At 40.7% G+C, this 23,137-nt stretch overlaps 1 protein-coding gene and 1 long non-coding RNA gene across 2 annotated transcripts in view; one reads left to right on the forward strand and one right to left on the reverse strand.

Annotated features, from left to right (window-relative positions):
- Positions 1-1,027: 1,027 nt before the first annotated feature.
- On the reverse strand, positions 1,028-21,598 carry LOC138738865 (uncharacterized). The gene is made up of 3 exons (XR_011341828.1): positions 21,353-21,598; positions 15,181-15,681; positions 1,028-2,402 (listed from the first exon to the last, which is right to left on the reverse strand). It is a non-coding gene; the product is annotated as an uncharacterized lncRNA (long non-coding RNA).
- The window catches only part of LOC138738842 (dmX-like protein 1), a 197,075-nt gene continuing 195,480 nt past the window's right edge, over positions 21,543-23,137 (forward strand). Inside the window, 1 exon segment of the mRNA XM_069889924.1 lies at positions 21,543-21,918. Within this exon segment, the coding sequence (XP_069746025.1) occupies positions 21,832-21,918 (87 nt within the window). The 5' untranslated portion in view covers positions 21,543-21,831.

The following is a 23,137-nucleotide window of genomic DNA, read 5'->3' on the forward strand; positions in this document are numbered from 1 at the left end:
CCTGGTCATCCTGAAGTCCACAATCATCTCCTTCGTCTTGTCCATGTTGAGACTCAAGTTGTTATTCTCTAATAATTTCATGAGATTTTCCACCTCTTTTCTGTAGTGCAACTCATCGTTGTTGCTGATGAGACTAACTACTGTTGTGTCAAATCTGCAAACCTGATGACACAGCTGCAGGTAGATCTGGTGATGCAGTCATGAATAGAAGTGGGCTGAGCACACAGCCCTGAGGTGTACTAGTGCTCAGCGTGACAGTGCTCAACATTCTGCTATCCATCTGATCTTATCATTAGGAAGACCAAGATCCAGTTACAAAGAGGGGCATTGAATCCCAGTGAGCACATCTTCTCCACCAGCCTCTGGGAAATTATCATATTAAATGCCAAGCTGAAGTCAATGAACCTATGAAGACTGGTGTAAGAAATTTAAATAAGTTTGAATTAATCATTTTTTTCTTTAAAAAAACTTTTTTTTATTATATATTTTTTCTATATATGTTTTCTTTTTTTTAGTTTTTTATTATTAGTTGTTTTTTTTTCATTTAAGTTCTTTTTGTTTTTGTTTTTTCATATATATTCTTATATAATAAAAAAATTTTGGATTAATAATTAATACTTAATTAATATTTTTTTTTGTTTTATATATATCGATCTTCTTTTTTAAGATATATATTCTTTTATTATACTAATAGTATTAATTCTTCACTCTTTATCATGGGGGTGGGGAGGGGGGGTTTAGGGGTTAAAAATAGTTTTTTTTTAGTTGTTAGGGGGAGATGCCGAGATTGGTATTGTATTAACTATGTTACTTTGTACTTATATTACTTTATTTTGTATTTTTTCTGTAGGTGAATTACTTACTTTCTTCATATGTTAAAATTAATAAATAAAGTTTCGAAAGAAAAAAGACTGGTGTATGAAGCGTCATTCACAAGGTGGATCTGAATGGAGTGAAAGAACGAGACTATAGCATCATGTGTGTAATGGTGTCTTCTATAGGAAAATTGAAATGGGTCCAGCATCTCTGGGGGTTGTGCTTTGATATGTTCCATCACCAGATTCTCGAAGCATTTCATAATGGGGGAGGTCAGTGCCACAGGGCAATAGTCATTGTGGACCTCTTGGGTTCTGGGATGGTGATGGCTGCCGTGAACCCTGCGGGAACGATGGACTGCTGAGATGTTAAAGATGTCCATGAAGACCTCCGTCAATTGGTCCGCGCAGGCATTCAGTACCCAACCGGGTATGTTATCCGCTCCTGCTGCTTTGTGTGAGTTAACCTTGGATGGGGTTCTCCTCGCCTCAGCCGCTGCTATGCATCATAAGGACTCAGAGCTTTCTTTGGTGTCATCCTGTTCTTCTCATCAAACCATACATAGAAGTTCAGTTTGTCTGGAAGGGAGGTGTCATTGTCCTGAACTCCCATGTCACCTTGGCTTCCAATGTATTTTCATCTTCTGGATCAGCCTACCATGAAAAACTTTGCCAAAGGCCTTTCTGCAATTTATGTAGATAATATCCACTGCACTAGCCCCACCAATCATCATTATCCCCTCAAATAAATTAAAATTGGAAGACATGACCTACCCCATACAAAGCTAAACTATCCCAAATGAAGCCATGCTTTTTTAATTGTGAATAAATCACATCACTAAGAATCAATAACTTCCCTACAAAAGAAAGGCACACTGGCCTATAATTTGCTGGGTTATCCCTTTATCACTTCTTAAAGTAGCAACATTAGTGACTCTCCAGAATTCTGGGACCTCAAGTTAAGCCGTCACCTTTATTTATTGTTCATACTATGCTCGCACAGAAAAGTGGACCACGGAGCATATTTACACAAATATAAGTTAGAATGGAAGTCAAATACTTTTAAAATATTAAGACTTATACAGAAACAGTTCACAGTACACTATCCCCAAATGTTCTGGGAATTCAGGAGTCTGATGGCTTGGGGGAAAAAGCTGTTTCCCAATATAGACATAAAGGGCCTGCGTGCTACAGTACCTGCTACCAGATGGTAGAAGGGAGAACAGTTTACATCAGGGGTGTGTGGAGTCCTTCACAATGATTATTGCCTTTCACCTGCATCGAGTGTCCTTCATGGTAAGAAGAGAGCCCCCCAGTGACCTTTTCTGCTGATTTCACTATCCTCTCTGCACAGGGTCTTGTGATTCGAGGAGGTACAGCTTTCAAACCAGGCGGTGATTCAGTTGCGCAGGATGCTCTTGATATATCCTCTATAGAATGTAGTGAGGATGGTGGGTGGGAGGTGAACTTTCCTCAGCCTTCGCAAGAAGTATAGGCGCTGCTGGGCCTTCTTGGCAATGAAGCTTGTGTTAAGGGGTCATATGAGGTTCTCCACCAAGTGCATTACTCGTCAAGCATCAACTGTGGCTAGAGAAGATAAAAAAACTTCGGTGAAGACCCCAGCAATCTCTTCTCTTGCCTTGTTCAATAACTTGGAATATATCCCATCATGCCCTGGGATTTATATACCTTAATGCTCTTCAATATACCCATCCCATCCTTCTTGATAACCACACTGATCTCACTATCCCATGTGTCAAATACTAATGCAAAGTATTCATTCAGTACCTTCCAACCAAGCTCCCAAAGTCCCAGCCACCCACCATCCGAGCTCCCAACGCCCCGACCTCCTGCCCACCGGAGTTCCCAATGACCTTGCTGCGGGCTCTTGCCTAGGCCCGGGCCACCTGTCCACCCATTGGAGCTCCCGACATCTTGAAAGTGGACTTACCACCTAGTCCCTGCCAGTTGTCCAACCAAGCTCCTGACACCTCGAATGACTCAAGTACTTACCACGGTCAAAATTTTTATGTGTTTATTATTCAACCCTCTAAATTTTACCCAAAAAAAATGGTCCACAAAATTCAAGTTTATGTTGTGTACATTTTGATTACCAATACAAATTAGCAGTTTAAAAACTACATACACGAATAAATATTATTACACACATGTATTTAATATTTATATAACATTTTTGTTATCAAAATGTAAATGTAAGAGTAAAAGCATGTATTTAATATTTTTTCATGTCTTGGGACTGTCAAACATCTGAAATTTATCATATGTGGCTCTTACCTTCAGCAAGTTTGACCACCCCTAATCTATGGAACGTGCTGATCCAGAGGACACACCTGGAACATTGTGCAACCAGTCCAACCCCTCTCTCAACTTTCATGGTTTAATGTCAGTTTCCCTATACCCATCAGATAGCATATTGTTCATGTTCTGTAAATACTGTTCATACTTATTATTTAAATGTTATCTGTGTATCAATGAGATCAAATTAAACAACCAACTGAAATGTCTGAATTAAGGAAAATATGCATATAATGCCTCATTCAGTTCTGCAGCAGCTTTTTAGTCAATGTGGTGGAACAAGGTCTTCACTGAGCTGAGCAGGCTGGCCCACCTTCTGCACCTGTATCCCCCTCCCCTCTCCCAAATAAAGGCTGAGAGGTCTAGTCTCCTCCCTCATACTTGCCTTGTATGCGAGCCAGCAGCATGTAGAGTCATGTCTGGACCTTATGATTAATAAAGCCTTTGACTACTTGCTTTGTGTCTGTGAGTGGTCATTGATCGTGCTACAGTCAAATCAACTGTTTCTGCACTTAGCAAGATGTGGAATGAATCCTCAATAGTTCCCAATCTTTTCTTTTCACTCACCTATTTTACTCATTTCAATCTGTACCCACACTGTCTTTTCACCTATCTGATAACAGGAGGACAAAAATCAAAGTTGAGCTGTTTTATAGATATGTTTTTAACTCTTCTCAACTACAAGTAAGAGTTCAAAAGACTGAATACCAAGCAAGAATATTATCAGACCATTCACCTTTAGTTATGTCAATGCATTGGAAGAAGAGCAAAATATAGGTGATAGATTGAGGTTTAATATTGCATTGTTAAAAAGACAAAATTTTTGTGAATTTATAAGGCAGCAGATAACATTTTTTCTAGACACTAACGAACACTCGGTAACTAATAAATTTGTGGTATGGGACTCCATGAAGGCCTATTTAAGATGGCAAATAATAAGTTATACTGGTAAGATAAAAAAGAATATATGTCTGAAGTTAACCAATTGGATAAAGAAATAACAGAACTGGAGAAAAAATTATAATCAAGTGAGTGATGAGAAACAAAGAATACTGGAATTGAAAAAAGTGAAACTGAATGAAATACAAACATATGGAGTGGAGAGAGTTATAAGACAAACTCACCAAAAATATTATGAGTTGGGGATAGGGCCCATAAAGTTTTCGCATGGCAGTTGAAGACAGAGCAAGTATCGAGAATAATATTAGCCACAAAAGAGGAATCGGGTCTTCTTACGTATAAATCACAGGAAATTAATGATGTTTTAGGAAATTTTATAAGAAATTATATCAATTGGAATCTTCGAAAGATGGAGATAAAATAGATCAATATTTATCACAAATTATAATGCTGGAACTAAACACTGAAGAGAAGATTAAATTATCAAATTCTTTTACAGATACAGAAATATGTGACACATTGGTATTTTTACCAAATAATAAGGTTCCAGAAGAGGACAGTTTCTCTCCAAAGTTTTATAAAGATTTTAAAGAGTTATTGATTCCCTGATTTATGGGATTGCTAGATAAAATGAACAATTCCTGTGATTTAACGGAGTTGTTTAAAACAGCATTAATAATGGTTATTCGGGAAGGAGTCATGTGATGGAGTAGTGGCTGGTAGGAGAATATCAGCCCTCTCCAGAAAAGAAGGAAAAAAGTAAAGAAAAAGCAAAGTCACAGACACACAAACCATAACAAATAAAAAATAAAGGTGTGGAGGAAATGGCACCAAAGAAAGAAAAGCCAAAAACAATGGGAAGAAAAGAAGAAGGAAAGACATCGGAAGAGAAAGGTGAAGGCCTTACCTGTACAAAGAAGCAGGGACCCGCCAATGAAAGAGGAGCCCACCCCCTGAGGTCAGTGGAAACCCCGAAGGGTCACGACCCACCGAAAGCAGGACTACAAGGATGGCTCACGGAGCCAAACAGAGGTGCACAACCACGCATGCGCACGACAAAGACAACACCGACGGGAGGGGGGACCAGCTGAGAAAGACCCGACAGCAGGGCTCCCAGTGGGAAGATATAGAAAATAACGGGAACAGGAAGGAGGAGAATGAAAAAAGGAAATCAGAGACACAGCAGATGACCAGCCCAGAGGAAGAGGACCAACATCAAGACACCATTAAAAAAAAAATACCCAGCAAACTGAGATAAACAGCCCAACAAGAAAGTCAGAAGAGACACAGATACAAGGAAGAGAGGTAGAGAACACAGGAACTGGAGTGGATACAGGGGAAGAGGAGGGAGAACATTAAGCTCTGCACAGAGAAATAGAAGATAAAGGAAATGGACTGTACATAGATAGAAAATTTTTTGAAGAATATATGGAAGCAGTAAAAGAATGGCAGACACGAGAATTTAATGAAATAAAAAGAAGAATAAAAGGTACAGAAGAAAAAGTGAGTAGATTAGAGATGGTAATGACAGAAATAGGGAAATGAGTAGACAAGGTGGAAGAACGAGAAACAGCCATAGAAATGGAAGTGGACGACTTAAAAAGGAAATTGGAAGAATCTGATAAAAAAGTTAAAGAAACACAGGAACTGTTAGCTCAGAAGATGGATATAATGGAAAACTATAATAGGAGAAACAATATAAAGATAGTGGGCCTTAAGGAAGATGAAGAAGGCAAAGATATGAAAGAATTTATAAAAGAATGGATTCCCAAGGTCCTAGGAATGCCAGAAATACAAGAAGGAATGGAAATAGAAAGGGCACATAGAACATTAGCCCCAAAACCACAGCCACAACAAAAACCAAGATCCATTCTAGTAAAATTCCTGAGATATACAACAAGAGAAAATATATTGGAGAAGGCAATGAAAAAAATGAGAGAAGACAAAAAGCCACTGGAATACAAAGGTCAATTTTTTTTTCTACCCAGACACAAGTTTTGAGCTCCTGAAGAAAAGGAAGGAGTTTGACGCTCCAAAATCAATCCTATGGAAGAAAGGTTATAAATTTATGTTAAGATATCCAACGGTGCTTAAAATAGTTATTCTGGGGCAACAAAGCAGACTGTTCTTGGATCCGGAGAAAGCAAGAGAATATGCAGAACGCCTGCAAAACAGACAGAGAGATGAAGAGATGTAACAAGAACAAGAATGACGACAAATTTCATATAAAGAAGAAAAATAATGTATAAGTACGAACTAAGAAGGGGAAGAAAGGAAGCAAGAGGAGAATTAAGAGGGTGAGCTTTGTTATATGTGAAGATAAAAATCTTTTCTGGAGGGGGCTGGGTGGGAGAGAATAACAGTCATTGCGAAATCAGTTGACGCTTGCGAGCGGGTTCGCAATCCAAATAGAGAGGGGAGTTGTGGTTGCCCGGCAAGGGACAAGGGGCAACTCAGAGAGGGGGGTTCATTTGGGGTTAAGGGAATTTTAGATATGGGAATAGTGGAAATTTATTATGTTTTAGAAGTGTTGTCTTACAATGTGTTCAAAAAAAGAAAACAGAAATGGATAAGGAGGAAAGGTGGTGATTAAGAAGCGGAAATGACAAGTAAACAAAGTATGAAATGGGCATGTTGAACTATATGACAATAAATATTAATGGAATACATAACCAAATGAAAAGGAAGAGGCTGTTAAATTTACTGAAGAAAGAAAAAATTGATATAGCATTCGTGCAGGAAACACATCTAATGGAAGTGGAACACAATAAATTAAGGAGAGACTGGGTAGGGCATGTAACGGCAGCATCATATATCTCAAAAGCCAGAGAGTAGATACATTAATCAATAAAAACGTACCAATCAAAATAGAGGAGGAAATAATACATCCAGCAGGGAGGAATGTAATGATATATTCAGAATTTTGGAATTTGCTCAATGTATATGCACCTAATGAAGAGGATCAAAAATTTATGCACGATATCTATTTGAAGATTGCAGATACGCAGGGGAATATATTGATAGAAGGGGACATTAACCTTAATTTGGACTCAAAGATGGATAAAACTGGAAAAAAGACTAGCAGAAAAAACAAAGTAACCAAATTTATGGTTAAATCGATGCAGGAAATGCAACTTTTGGATATATGGAGGAGACAACACCCAAAGGAGAAGGAATACTCATATTATTCGGGTAGATATAAAACATACTCAAGGATAGACCTGTTCCGGTTGCCAGCCCACATCCAAGGGAGAGTTAGGAAAACGGAATATAAAGCTAGATTGTGATCAGATCACTCACCCCTGTTATTACCAATAGAGCTGCAGGACATCCCACCGAGAATGTATAGATGGAGATTAAACTCCATGCTACTTAAAAGACAGGATATTAGAGAATTAATTGAGCGACAAATTAAAATGTACTTTGAAATAAATATGGAATCAGTGAAAGATAAATGTACACTATGGGATGCAATGAACACGTTCATCAGAGGGCAGATAATAAGTTATGTAACTAAGATGAAGAAGGAATACAATCGGGAAATAGAACAGCTGGAAAGGGAAATAGCAAGTACAGAAAAAGAATTAGCAATAAGGGAAGATACAACAAAAATAAGAGAATTGGCGGACTAAAAAATAAAATATGAAACACTACAAACATACAAGGTGGAGAAGAACATAATGAAGGCAAAACAGAAGTATTATGAGCTAGGAGAAAAAAAATGCACAAAATACTAGCTTGGCGGCTTAAAACAGAACAAACTAAAAGAACGGTATTGGCATCAAGGAAAAAGGACAGACAAATTACATATAACCCAACGGAGATCTATGAGCAACTATATCGAACTGAGAACTAAGGGAAAGAAGACAAAATAGATGAGTTTCTAGCTAAAATTGAACAACCGAAATTGCAAGAAGCGGAGCAAAATAAATTAATAAAATCATTTGAAATAGAGGAAATACAGGATATATTAAAAAAAAACTAACAAACAATAAAATGCTGGGAGAGGATAGACTCCCAATAGAATTCTATAAAACATTTAAAGACTTATTAATTCCTCCTCTCCTGGAAGTAATGAACCAGATTGAAGAAACACAAAACATGCCAGATTCATGCAAAACAGCAATAATTACAGTAATACCAAAGACGGGGAAAGATCTACTAACACCAGCATCGTATAGATCAAAATCTCTACTTAACACAGATTATAAGATAACAGCTAAACTATTAGCAAACAGATTGGCCAACTGTGTACCAAAATTAGTAAAACTAGATCAAACTGGATTTATTAAGAAAAGATGAACAACGGACAATATCTGAAAGTTCATTAACTTAATCCATTCAGTACAAGGAAACAAGATGCCAAGAGTGGCAGTTGCCTTCGACACAGAGAAAGTCATTGACAGAGTAGAATGGAAATATTTATTCAAAGTACTACAGAGGTTCAACCTACCAGAGAAAATATATTAATTGGATTAAAGCATTAAATAAGGGACCACTGGCGAAGGTGACAGTAAATGGATATATATCAAGCCAATTTAAATTAAGCAGAATAACTAGGCAGGGATGTCCACTATCTCCTTGAATGTTCACGTTAGCTATAGAACCACTGGCAGAATTGATAAGAACATAAGAACAGAAAATAAAATAAAATGGATAAAAATAAAAGACAAGGAATATAAAATCAGTCTATTTGCAGATGACATCACAGTATATTTCTTCTTTCTTCTTTGGCTTGGCTTCGCGGACGAAGATTTATGGAGGGGGTAAAAGTCCACGTCAGCTGCAGGCTCGTTTGTGGCTGACAAGTCCGATGCGGGACAGGCAGACACGGTTGCAGCGGCTGCAGGGGAAAATTGGTTGGTTGGGGTTGGGTGTTGGGTTTTTCCTCCTTTGCCTTTGTCAGTGAGGTGGGCTCTGCGGTCTTCTTCAAAGGAGGTTGCTGCCCGCCAAACTGTGAGGCGCCAAGATGCACGGTTTGAAGCGATATCAGCCCACTGGTGGTGGTCAATGTGGCAGGCACCAAGAGATTTCTTTAGGCAGTCCTTGTACCTTTTCTTTGGTGCACCTCTGTCACGGTGGCCAGTGGAGAGCTTGCCATATAACACGATCTTGGGAAGGCGATGGTCCTCCATTCTGGAGACGTGACCCACCCAGCGCAGCTGGATCTTCAGCAGCGTGGACTCGATGCTGTCGACCTCTGCCATCTCGAGTACTTCGATGTTAGGGATGAAAGTGCTCCAATGAATGTTGAGGATGGAGCAGAGACAACGCTGGTGGAAGCGTTCTAGGAGCCATAGGTGATGCCGGTAGAGGACCCATGATTCGGAGCCGAACAGGAGTGTGGGTATGACAACGGCTCTGTATACGCTTATCCTTGTGAGGTTTTTCAGTTGGTTGTTTTTCCAGACTCTTTTGTGTAGTCTTCCAAAGGCGCTATTTGCCTTGGCGAGTCTCTTGTCTATCTCTTTGTCGATCCTTGCATCTGATGAAATGGTGCAGCCGAGATAGGTAAACTGGTTGACCGTTTTGAGTTTTGTGTGCCCGATGGAGATGTGGGGGGGCTGGTAGTCATGGTGGGGAGCTGGCTGATGGAGGACCTCAGTTTTCTTCAGGCTGACTTCCAGGCCAAACACTTTGGCAGTTTCCGCAAAGCAGGACGTCAAGCGCTGAAGAGCTGGCTCTGAATGGGCAACTAAAGCGGCATCGTCTGCAAAGAGTAGTTCACGGACAAGTTTCTCTTGTGTCTTGGTGTGAGCTTGCAGGCGCCTCAGATTGAAGAGACTGCTATCCGTGTGGTACCGGATGTAAACAGCATCTTCATTGTTGGGGTCTTTCATGGCTTGGTTCAGCATCATGCTGAAGAAGATTGAAAAGAGGGTTGGTGCGAAAACACAGCCTTGCTTCACGCCATTGTTAATGGAGAAGGGTTCAGAGAGCTCATTGCTGTATCTGACCCGACCTTGTTGGTTTTCGTGCAGTTGGATAATCATGCACGAAAAAAAAAACAGTATATTTAACAGAACCAGAAATATCAATAAAAGAATTACATAAGAAATTGAAGGAATATGGAGAAGTATCGGGGTACAAGATCAACGCAAATAAAAGTGAAGCAATGCCAATGAATAATGCGGATTTCACAAAGTTTAAGAAAGAATCACCATTTAGATGGCAAACACAAGCAATTCGATACTTAGGTATACAACTAGATAATAATCTAGGCCATCTATACAAACTAAATTATTAGCCATTAATGAAGAAATTACAAGACGACTTAGAACATTGCAAAGACTTACCACTAACACTGATAGGAAGGGTAAATTGCATTAAAATGAATATCTTCCCAAGGATACAATACCTATTTCAATCGTTACCAATTCACCTAACAGAGAAATTCTTCAAGGAGCTAAAGAAAATAATAAGGAAATTCTTATGGAAAGGGGGGGGAAACCGAGGATAGCACTAGATAAATTAACAGAAGGGTACAAACAAGGGGGCTTAGAGCTACCAAACTTTAAGAATTATTATAGAGCAGCACAATTAAGATACCTATCAGATTTTTATCAAACAAGGGAAAGACCAGATTAGAGCTAGATAAAATAGAGGAGAAAGTACCTGAACATATACTATATAAGTGGGATGAAAAGCTGGTGCAACATAGGAATTCACCAGTACTGCACCATTTGCTCAACATTTGGAAGAAGACTCACGTAGAAAGGAATAAAACAAATTATCAACTACCAAAATTAATATTGACGCAAAATCAACTAATCCCTTTCACAATTGATAACCTTTCCTTTAGAGAATGGGAGAGAAAAGGGATCAAAAGAGTAGAAAATTGTTTTTTGGGAAATAAATTATTATCTTTTGAACAAATGAAGGACAAATATGGTATAACTCATGGTACAATGTTGCATACCACCAACTGAAAACCTACTTGAAGGACAAATTGGGAAGCAGACTGAGGTTACCAGAAGGAAGCAATTTTGAATATGTGATTACAGACACAATGATAATTAAAAGATTTATAACCAACATGTACATCAAACTCCAAGAGAAAGAGAACGAGGAAACAAGCTGTAAACCCAAACAAAAATGGGAACAAGATCTAAACATAAAGATAAAGAATGAAACATGGGAAAAGCTATGATCCGGAACTATGAGAAATACAGTAAACACGAGGTTACGCATGATACAATATAATTGGTTACACAGGCTATACACCACGCCCCAAAAGTTAAATAAATGGGAACTAACGGTATCAGACAGATGTTTTCATTGCAAGAAAGAAACGGGAACAACAGTACATGCAATTTGGGCATGTGAGAAAGTGGAAAAATTTTGAGTAGATCTAAACCAGGTATTAAATAAAATCACAAAAAACAACATACCAAAAAATCCAGAGATCTTTCTTCTAAGTAATATAAGAAGTAAAGAACTTGGACTCGATTTGGATGGAGCACAAAAAAGATTATTATGATAACCTTAGCTGTAGCAAAAAAAAATGTATTATGTCAACTGGAAATTAGAAGATAGCCTGAAAATACAGCAATGGTACATAGAAATGAATAAATGTATTCCATTGGAAAAAATAACATACAATTTAAGAAATAACATCACAGTATTCGAACAAATTTGGGAACCGTACATGGAACACAACTGAGAAGTCCTACCGTGGACCTCCACCGCCTAAAATGACAGAAGGAGAAGACAACGAAATGAACTGACCCAATATGTAAAAGTAGAAGATACAAATTTCTTGTTTATTTTCATTGTGTGATGACATGGTTTAATGAATCATATAGGTTGAACGTTGAGTGGGTGGGGAGGGGGGTGAAGGAGGGAGGGAAGGGAGGGAGGGAAGGGAGGGAGGGAAGGGAGGGAGGGAAGGGAGGGGGGAAAAGGGGAGAAAATGACACTGTGTATATTCAAGAAATGTTTGTGTATTTTGGTTAGATTGGTTCTTAGTGTGAAAAAAAATGGTTATTCCAAAAAAAGGGAAGGATCCTTTGCTTCCATCTTTATATTATAGACCAATATCATTATTGAATACAGATTATAATATTTTATCTAAATTAGTAGCTAATAGGTTAGCTAAACGTTTACCTAAATTGATAAATTTGGACCAAACTGGTTTCCTTCCATAATTCTTGATCTTTTCCTATCTGTTTTAATGTGTTACTTGTAGCATCTTTATTCTCCTCCCCACCAGTCCCCAAAGAACCTTGTCCAATGAATGTGACAGATTGATACATTGTGAACCAATATCAACAATTTAGCTGAAGGGATCAAATTCAACAGTCCTAGTTTCCTGATAACATTAAAACAGTTAGCAATATGAGTGTTGATGAGGGTTCAAAGAGGGCAGACAGCCCAAGTGAGTGGCCATAAAATGTCAGATGCAATGCAATGCAGAAAAATCCCAGTTTAGCCAATTCAGTTAAATATTTTTAAATGGTGCTGGATTGGGGAAAAAGGGTATGTTGTTCTTATATATCCATTACTAAAGGTTAACATGAAAGTACAGCAGTCAATGAGGAAGGAAAATGGTACTTTAGGCTCTACTGCTAAAGGATTGGAGTACACAGGTAAAGAGTTCTTACTGCAAATTTATGATATGTGATAATGCTGCAGGTCTGCAAAACTCTGGTTCAAGATTTCTTTATTGTCATGTAATAAAAACAGTGCAATATTACATGAAATTTGCTTTTGTCTGCCATAAGGCAGACAGGTTCACCATCGGCAGAAATTGCCTGAAGCGCCTCTGACAATCAGAGAAAGAGAAGCAAATTAGTGTCCCCTCAGAGACACCGAGTACCCATGGCTTCGCCTCCAATGATGCCACAGCCCAAACCATCAGCAGCCCAAGCTCCAGATCCGAACCTCTGACAGGATAAAGAAACCTTCAGCGCCCTCAACGCCCTCTAACGTTCCGGTTCCAATACCTGGTATCCTTTCAGCCACTGTCTCCAGCTGTCGGCTGCCTAGTGTGAATCCCTTGTCCGCAGACGCCAGTAGCCCGCATGGGTTCTTCACCTCGAGTCACCAGCAGCCCACTACCTGGGTGTTCTTCAGCTGCAGAACCCCTCACTAGTCTGCAGCCATGGTCACCATCCCATGGGTTGTCTCTTCTTCTTCTCCTTCTCAAATGGGGGATGTTCTCCCCATTCTTTGGTGCCTGCGCCAGTCCTCTGCTTCCACAGAGTCTGCAGCACCTCATGGCTGCTCTCAATTGTTAGTGCCACCATCTTAGGCCCAAATCCCGCAGCCGCAGAATTTTAAAATAAAACTACTATCGGCTCCTTTAAGGGACCCTTTAAAGCCTGTACAGAGCTGACAGCAGTCGATTAGACCACATTTGGAGCATTGTGTGCAGTTCTGGTTGGCTCGTTACAGGAAGGATGTAGATGCTATAGAGAGGATGTCGAAGAGAATTACTAGTAGGTTGCCTGGATTGGAGAACGTGTGTCATGAAGCAAGGTTGATAGAACTCGGGCTTTTCTCTTTGGAGCAAGAACGGATGAGACATTACTTAATGATCTTATACAAGAGGGGCATAGATTAGGTGAAGAGCCAGCATCTTTCTCTTGGATGACAATAGCCAACACCTGAGGACATCAGTTTAAGGTGAGTGGACAATTTAACACCCATGACTTTGGTAATAGAATCTTGGCTACCTGGTACCAACATGGTATCAGGTGCACTGAAGATTGGTTTGATCAACACAGGCATAATTTATGTCTTTTGAGGGACTTAAATATAATTTACCTAACAACACATTCTTCTGCTGTCTCCAATTGCGATCTTTTTTGAGGGAAAAGTGGGGACCATAAATAGTCCTTCCAATATGCTCAGATATGGAAATACTAATTCAAAAGGGGAATGCAACCAAATTTATCTCCAATATACATACTCTGATTCAAGATGAAAGCACAAAATTTGAACTACATAGATCGAGGGAGATGGGAATCGGATTTGAGCAATGTAATCAATCCACAATACTGGTCAGATTTATGTGTGGATAATTGGACTACCTTAATTAACTCGAGATATAGACTGATTCATTATAATTTTCTGCACCAATTATATCTCACACCTCAAAAGATACATAAAAATAAACCAAAATTTTCTCCAGGGTGTTTTAGGTGTTGTATAGATGATCGTACATTTTTATATTCCACCTGAAATTAAGACCCTTTTGGATAGAATTGAGGAAAGTGTTGACAAAAATTGTGGGGGTGAAATTCCCTCTTGACCTAGAATTGTTTCTTCTGGGGAATTTGGGGTTATAAAAGTTAATTTCTCCAAAAGTAAATCTAAATTTATTAAAATTGTTTTGTCAATAGTCAGGAATGTAAAGTGGTAACATGGAAATCTGATTCTCTACTTCACAATGATTGTTAGAACATGGAAGTGCAAAATTGTATTCCCCTTGAGAAGATTACTTATAATCTTAGGAATAGATATAGCATGTTTGTCGAAATTTGGCAATTTTATTGAGATTATTTAAATGCCCAGATTGCATAATTAATTTTGATATTTGTCAATTTAATATACCCCTTATTAGAAATTAATATTTTTAAAATGATGTAACTCTGAGGTGTCCTGCTGCTTTTTATTTTCTAATTTCTTTCTTTTTATCTCCCTGCTGTCTGTCCCCTTTTCTTTCGAATCTGGGGAACGGGTGATAGGAGAAAAGGGACTCTCCTTTTTATTTTTTTTCTAACCTTTTATTAAAGGTTATTAATTGAGTCCTATATTCTGCATTTTCTTAAAACTTAAATAAAATATTTAATAAAAAAAAGTTTAAGGTGAGTGGAGGAAATTCTAGGGAAGAAGTCAGGAATAATTTTTTTATACACTGAGTGGAGATTGCCTGAAATGCATTGCTGGGTATGGTGGTGGAGGCTGGTACAAAAGGGACATTTAAAGGACTCTTAAGCAGGCACATTGATGTAAGAAAAATGGAGGGTTATGGGTGTAGATAGGGAAGGATTATATTGTTGAGGAGTAGGTTTACATAGGTTGCACAACATCATGTGCTGAAGGGCATGGACTGTACTGTAATTGTATATGTTCTATTAAGACATTCAAGGAGACCAGTCAGCCTTTTGTATCCAAGAACAATAATCATTCAGTCTAAACTCACCTTTCAACTCCTGTAGGTAAGCCTGCAGGTTACAACACCTTAAAATTACTTCAAATACCTTCAAAGTGATTTAAGGTTTTGTTTCAACCATTTCAGGAAATGAGATGAAAAATTATTTGGGAACTTTGCAGTATAAATCATAACTGGCGAAATCACATATTCCAGCAGTTTCCAGTATAGTCATTGTGAGACCAACTCCCCCTCTCTGTAAAGAGCAGCTGCTTAATTAAGTAATCCTCACTTCCATTCTCTGTCCTCTAGTTCCAAAGAGCAATGTCTTTTCTAACTCCCCAAATGCTCCATGGCTTTTGCTTTCAAGACATCGATTCCAATTTTTTCATCTCTCACTGATGCATTTGCTCCAATTTCAGCAACCACCAGAACTTCCAGTGCCTCTCAAATAGTTCCCACAGAGGGTCACGGCCCAGGCGGACATGCTCTGGAGAGCGAAGGACACCAGCGCCGTCGTAGACCATATCAGCAAGCTCCATGAACAGCCACCTGCAAGATCAAGATTGGCAGAGAGGCAAGTTAATAAGCTAGGACAGCTATGGTACTATCATCAGTAATGGGGTTCAGAGGCCTGTCGATGCTGCCCACCCTGCGGGTTTCCGGGAAATGCCCAGGCCAACCGTCGTTGATGGCTGCGGCGGTTGGCCCAGGTGATAGCCTTCTTTACGTCTGGGACTCAGTTTCAGGCAGATGTTTTCTGGTCAACAATGGTGCCAAGATAATTGTTCTACGCCCCCCCCCCCCAAACCCCCTCAGGCCTAGACACCTATAAATAGCAAGCAGGGCTCAGCACTGAGGGCAGTCAACAGCTCCTCCATTTGGATTTTTGGGACTCACACCATTCCCCTTCGGTTCAGCAATAGCCAGTTTACATGGACCTTCACCCTTGTGGCAGTGGCGCAACCATTCCTGAGGGCCAACTTCCTTTGTGCCTACTGCCTGTTTGTCGACCTTAAGGGACAGCACTTGGTGCATGCCAGAACTTTTCAGAGTCTGCCTCTGGGGAAAGCAAAGCTACCCACACCCACCCCCACCTGGACTCTATAATGTTTTAGAGCAATGAATTTGCCCACAATCCTGGTGGAGTTCCCCTTGATAGTAATGCCACAGTTCTCTGCGGCTGAGCCAAAACATGGGGTAAGGCACCACGCTCTGACTGAGGGCCCCCTGCTCCACGCTAAGGCGTGCCGACTTCCACTCGAAAAGCTCAGCCTAGTGAAGAGGAGGAGCTGGGGATTATATGTCACTCCGACAATCCCTGGGCCTCTCCCCTCCACATGGTGTCCAAATCAGCCGGGAGGGGGTGTGTTGTAGATCATGCAGCCACTACTGCCGCCTCAAGGAGGTCACCATGCCTGACAGATATCCCATGCCCCACATCCAAGACTTTGCCACCAACCTGCATGGGGCACAAGGGTTCTCCAAGGTGGACCTCATCCAGGGGTACCACCGAATCCCAGTTCACCCCCAGGATGTTCCCAAGACCGAAATTATAACCCCCTTTGGCTTGTTTGAATTTCTCCGAATGCCTTTCAGTTGAAAGAATGCGGCACAAACTTTTCAGCGGCTGATGGATGTAGTGGGCATTCATCTATTTGAACAATATCCTCATCATCTGCTGCAGCCACAAAAATCACGCTGCCCAAATAAGACAACTGTCCACCCAATTGAGTGAGTTCAGGCTGATGATCAACCCCGCGAAGTGCCAATTTGGCCTGGGCACTATTGATTTCCTGGGGCACAGGATTAAAAGGCACGGGGCTATACCTCTATCAGAGAAGGTAAAAGCAGTCCAATACCGCTAAGCCACGCACAGTAAAAGGGGTACAGGAATTTGCTGGTATGATAAAGCTTTTACCACAGGTCCATACTGGCAGTTGCACACATCATGTGCTGATAGCAGGCAAGTCAAAGACATTATTTGGGACGCTGAGTCTTTGAGGACTTTCCTCAGGCTAATGGGTTGGTGGAGCAGTTTCACAGGCACCTCAAGGCAGCCTTGATGGCCTTGCACAAGGGTCCCAATTGTGTGGACGAACTGCCTTAGGACATGTTGGGGATTTGTACCATGCCAATGGAGGACTTCAATGGCTCAGTGGTGGAGATGGTCTACGGCACACCCTTGATCATTCCTAGCCGCCAATAAATTCCCAGAAGACACCGCAGCAACCCTCATGAACTTGCAGCGAAAGCTGGGGTCCCTGGTCCCGCAGCAACCCCCACCACACAGCCAGCCCAAACATAGCATCCCCAGGGACTTGAAGATTTTTCAGTAAATATTTGTGAGAGGGGGTGTACACCATCGCCTCTACAATGACCTCATGAGGGGACCTACAGGGTTGCCAGGGACAACAGCTCCACTTTCGTCCTCAACATCGGCAGTAAGGAGGAGACTTTTACTGTAAAGCACCTGAAACTGGCGTATATGGACTGTAATGAGCCAGTCTCCATTCCACCCCCATGATGCAGGGGCAGACCACCCAAGGCTATGGCCAATGGCCCAATCATCGGTTCGGAGGGGGCTCATGTAGCGGTCTGATCATGGGGACATGGACTGGTTCACAAAATGGCTGATGAATGCAGTGACCACGCGGACATGGGGGTGATACTGGCCGTCATCCCAGTTGACCTCCCACATGGCAGGAAGATGGGCGACTCCAGTAGGAATGCCGACTAATCCCAGGCCAGCACGTTGGTGACGCAGGGCCCGGAAATCAGCGCCTGGGACCCATATAAGCATGATGGCCAGAGCCATAAGCCAATCTCGCTTTCCAACGCTTCGGTGCGGATGTCATTCTTCTCCATCCTCACATAGCTCAAACACTACACTAGGTTAATTTATTGCTGTGTATTCTGAACTTTAAATATCAATTTATGATACATAACAATATCAATAGATTTATAGTGTTAGAAAAAAGGGCTTCAGAGTTTAATCCTCAGTACATAAATACAAACTCTTAAATATTGCAAAAATGAAATCTAATTTGTTTTCCCGAGTTATCATAAATCAACGAACCAAATAACATGCTACACGTTAAACAAATACCCAGAACGTCAATGACTGTATTTGCAATCATGACCTTGAGTGATAAATCAAAATACTGACATAGTGACAAAAAGCAAAAGAGACTAAGAAAGTGTTTTAGATCTCCTCTATCTGCCTTTCCTCCATGAAGTTATCACTTGTTTGGTTCTTCTCATTACATATTTCTAATTTAAGACAAGGCAGCTAAATTCTACAAGAGCCTGGTGCCTAGTTATGAGCTTGCCAAGCCTTCACAGTTGACAAAAGAATGCCACTCAATCCTAAAATTAACCATTCAGCCAGACCTTCTATTCAACTCAGCATTTCTAAATGACCAATTGTGGCAACAATACATACAGAAAGCCAAACTGTCTCATCTTCTCTTGCCCATCAGACTTAAATGCCATCTCTGACATTTGTCTTTCTGTTCAATTTATTCCAATTACTATCAATGCACCACAAGCAATCACTGTCATTTTAATATTTTTCTCTGAATCCTGTAATTTGTGACAATATTTTTGAGATAGCATTTTCTGGAGCTTGGTTGAAACTTATCATCATGACATATTAATGTGTGCCAAAGTTTTCCTAAACACGAATCATGCTTTCGTTTCCAGCTCTAACATTCCTTAAAGACTGACAGTATGGAAAGGGCCTTTTAGCAACCCATCAACCACCCAATTACTTTATCCTACATTAATTCTTCTCCCCACATTTCCATCAGCTCTCCTCAGATTCTACCACTAACCTACGCACCACTTAGTGGCCAATTAAACCTCAACCCCACAAAACTTTGGGATGTGGGAGGAAATCCAGTGTTGATTTGAACATTGAACAAAGGGAAAATGTGCAAACTTCACAGACAGCACCAATGTTTGAATTGAATTTGATTTATAGGAGCTATGAGACAGCTTCTCCACTAGTAAACAACAGAGGTAGTCAGCACGATGAAGGTGCTTGGCATGATTGCCTTCATCCTTCATGGCATTGAGTACAGGAGTTAAAAGGTCATGTTACAACTGAACAAAGCACTGGTGAACATGTACTTGGAGTATAAATGCACAATTCTGGCAACCCAGCCATATGAAAGATGTCATTCAGCCAGAAAAAGAGCAGAAAGGATTCATAATAATGCTACCAGATAGGCTTGAGCGGCTGGATAGGCTTGGATTTCATCCCTGGAACATCGGAGGCTGAGGGTGAATAATAGAGGAATACAAGATCATGAGGGACAGGGATAAGATAAATAATCAGTCTTTTCCCCAGAGTAATCTAAAGATACAGGGCATAGATCTAAAGTGAGATGGAAAATATTTAGAAGAGACCCAAGGGACACCTTTTTCATCAAGAGGATGCTCAATAAAGCTGCTGAATAAAGTGGTAGAGCCAGGTACAACTACATTTAAAATACACTTTGACAGTATCTGGATAGGAAAGGAGCAGAGGAATATGAGCCAAACACAGGAAAATAAGTCATGAACAAGTCATGAAATTCAGTATTTTGGGCCACCAGGCCTGTTTCATTGTTCTTCTTTCTGTCTTCTTCCAAATCTTTCTCTCCATTCATATCCATATACAGTGCCCTCCATAATGCTTGTGACAAAATACTTTTTTCCTTTATTTTCCCCTTTCCTCCATATTTTTTAAATTTGTAATCAAACAATTCACATGTCATTAAGCTGTATATTCCAGATTTTATTCAAGGTTATTTGTATACATTTTGGCTTGACCAGGTAGAAATCACAACATTTTTTATACATAGTCCCGCTTTTCAGGGCACCATAATGTTTAGGAAATTCGGCTTCATAGGTGTTTGCAAGTACTCAAGAATGTTTCTGATCATTCTTTTTTAGATATGCAGCACGGCAACAGACCCTTTCAGCCCATGAGCCCGTGTTGCCTACTTTACACCCAGTTGACCAACAACCCCCCCGCACACATGAAATCCCAAACACGGAGATAATGTACAAACTCCTCCCTCTGATCTCCCCTACCCCCAGCGCTGGCAACAACAACAAAAAGTTTCACCAGCTTTTTGTGTTTTTACTTCAACCACAGTGTCTACAGATTTTTGTGATTTGCACAATTCGAACCCCAGTACCAATTGGTGTTGCTGTAACAGCATTGCGTTAACAGCTATGCTAACCATTCCACCCTATTACTTTATTAATGCAGGTGTAAGAGAGCTTGGTTTGCTTCTAAGCTTTTGATCACCTTTGGATTCTGAAGTTGTCATTTTTTAACATGAGGACCAGAGTTGTGCCAATGAAAGTGAAAGAAACCATTGTAAGGCTAAAAACAAGAAAAAGTAAGAGATGTTGTCCAAACCTTAGGATATCGGTAATAACAGTTTGGAACTGGTTTTTCACACAGCTGCTGCATAATGGGAAATTTTTGCAAAATTCTCGCAGTGCAGGCAGTGTAAAAAGTTCGGAGTACATACGAGTGATTCATTCTTGTTCTGATATTTTTCCTGCGGCACCCCCGAGACAATTTTGCAGACAGCCTGCAGTCTAAACTGAACTGCAGCCAGTCCACAACAATGAGCTAATGAATACTACGTACATGACGATGCGTGATGACGTCTTCAGCTCACGACACTGCAACGCGGGATTTTTAAACGTGCATGCACGAAACACGTGAAATTAAGGTTCATTTGAATAATACTAAACATACTTGCTGCTAGCTTTAACGTGATCTGCAGATCTACAGCCATTTTGCTCCTGTCTGGAGGCTTTTTTTTGGGGACACAGGTGAATGCCATCCCCGATGATGTCGACGCAGTGACGCGTACCATCGCATGCAGGGTCTACGTCACGGTCGACGCACATCTGGCCGACGAAAATGCCACAACTCAGGTATTTAGTGTAAATGTCCTTCCTGTGTGAACGGCCACTCCGGAAGGCAAGTGTGAAAATTGTTGGTGGGAAGTTATGGCAGCAGCTTTGTGAAAAACCTTAATTAAGAAGAAAGAGCACATTGGAGAGCTCAGTGATCACAAAGGGACTGGTATTCCAAGGAAGACCTCCACTACTGATGACAGAATTCTCATCATAATCAAGAAAAATCTCCATCACAGATCAGAAACACTCTTCAGGAGGCAGGTGTGGATGTGTCAGACTCCTAATTCCTCACCTTTCTTATTTCAACCAAAAAAAAGGCACAATTCCCAACACCTCGATGTTTTTTTTTGTCGCTCACAGTCGCCCTGGGAAGCTAATCTCCATCCCAGGTCACCAATGGACAATGATGGCACCGTGAGGGAAAGAATTCCTCGTTGCTTGATTCCTCTGCCACTCCTTCCAGGCCCCGAACTCTGACGTCACCGTGACAACGCCTGCTCCAGGCCGAAGGCCCCTTGAACACGCGTCAGCTCTCGCGAGAGCAGGACGCGTCAGCAAGATGGTGGCCGCGGCTTGGAGGCAGTCTATTTGAGGAGCGAGAGAAACACGTCAACGGATCTGAAGGGTGCAGACCGAGTCTGTCCAGCCTGTTAGTGCCCTTCTGACGAGGGTCGCCGCTGCCGCTGGCCTGAGATGACCCTCAGGGCTGAGGGCGAGCCGGTCGGGTGAATCCCCGCTTTCCCGAGTTACCTGCTGCCAGCTTCGGGGAGAATGAATCTTCACCAGGTCCTGACCGGCGCTGTCAATCCAGGCGACAGTTGTTTTTCAGTGGGCAACATTGGCGATCAGCCCTTCACGGTGAGTGTGCAAACAGGGGAGGGAAGGGAAGAGTCTTTGATGTCCCCATATGAAGTTGTCGGTCTTGCCTCATCCCTTCTCCCCTGGCCCCAACATCTGTTAGCATCGGACTCGAAATCGGGTATTTCACTTTCAACCCTTTTCTGTTTGGGGTGTCCACATGCCTCTTGGGGCTCATATGTAGTTTCTGTGGATTCAAATTGTTCCTTGTCCTTTTTTTTTGCAATTGAAGGACGAATGGGTGGTTTTAGATGAGTCGCTAAAATTATAGCTAACTCCAGTAGCGCACTAGGAATGCCTCAGTTTATTAAGTGGGGTTTTTTTTTGTCATTTACTGAATCAAGCTGACCAAGAGACCGCAATATCATTGCGTGATCTGAACATGTAAGGCATTTAGGATGATATGATACGCAGAAATAAAACTCTCTTGTAAAGTTCATCCTGTCTTTATCAGCATGGATGTTTCTTTTTCAACCGAGGTTGAATACTGGACGTGTGCATGAAAGTAGCTTGAACCTGTTGCGTGCTTGCTTTGTTAGCACTTGGAACTTCGGCAGAAAACATTTGGATTGTCAAAAACTAGATTCGCTAATGATTTGAGAAACTATGTATGTAGGATAATTTAGTTGAAAATCTGACGTACGTGTTTTTGAAGTCACTTCTACATATTTGCAAGTTAATGACATTTAAATATTACTGGGTTCAGGATGTGAAATGATATTGAGCAGAAATGCTGTGTTAATTAAAGTTGAAGTGCTTGTGAGCATAGTACAGGTTACTAATTTGGTCACAGCAAATCATTGCTGCTTGCTCACCAATCCGTGGGAAATTGCCAAAAGCTAATCTGCAATCAAACATGAAGACTGATTTTAAATGTGTTTTATATTTAAGATTTACACACTCAAATAATTATGATGACAAAACTGTTGTTTTTCCTTAAGTGGATACATAATTGTCATGAAGTAAGAGTGTTGCAAGCTATAAGGAACCAGTAATGTATTACTGATTACTTTGAGAAAAGTAAGCAAAAGTAAACCCTGCATGTTCCACAGTGTATATTACATCTAAGTTAAACTGTTTCATTTGAATTATGACTCTAATTTAAAAGTCACTCTAAAAATAACAAAATTAACACGTGAAGGTAAACAAGAAGTCAGCAGATGCTGGGGAACTAATACAGTATGTAAAAATGTTGGAAGAACTCAGAAGGTCGTGCAGC

Source organism: Narcine bancroftii, chromosome 1 (genome assembly GCF_036971445.1).
Source record: "Narcine bancroftii isolate sNarBan1 chromosome 1, sNarBan1.hap1, whole genome shotgun sequence".
Taxonomy (NCBI): Eukaryota; Metazoa; Chordata; class Chondrichthyes; order Torpediniformes; family Narcinidae; genus Narcine; species Narcine bancroftii.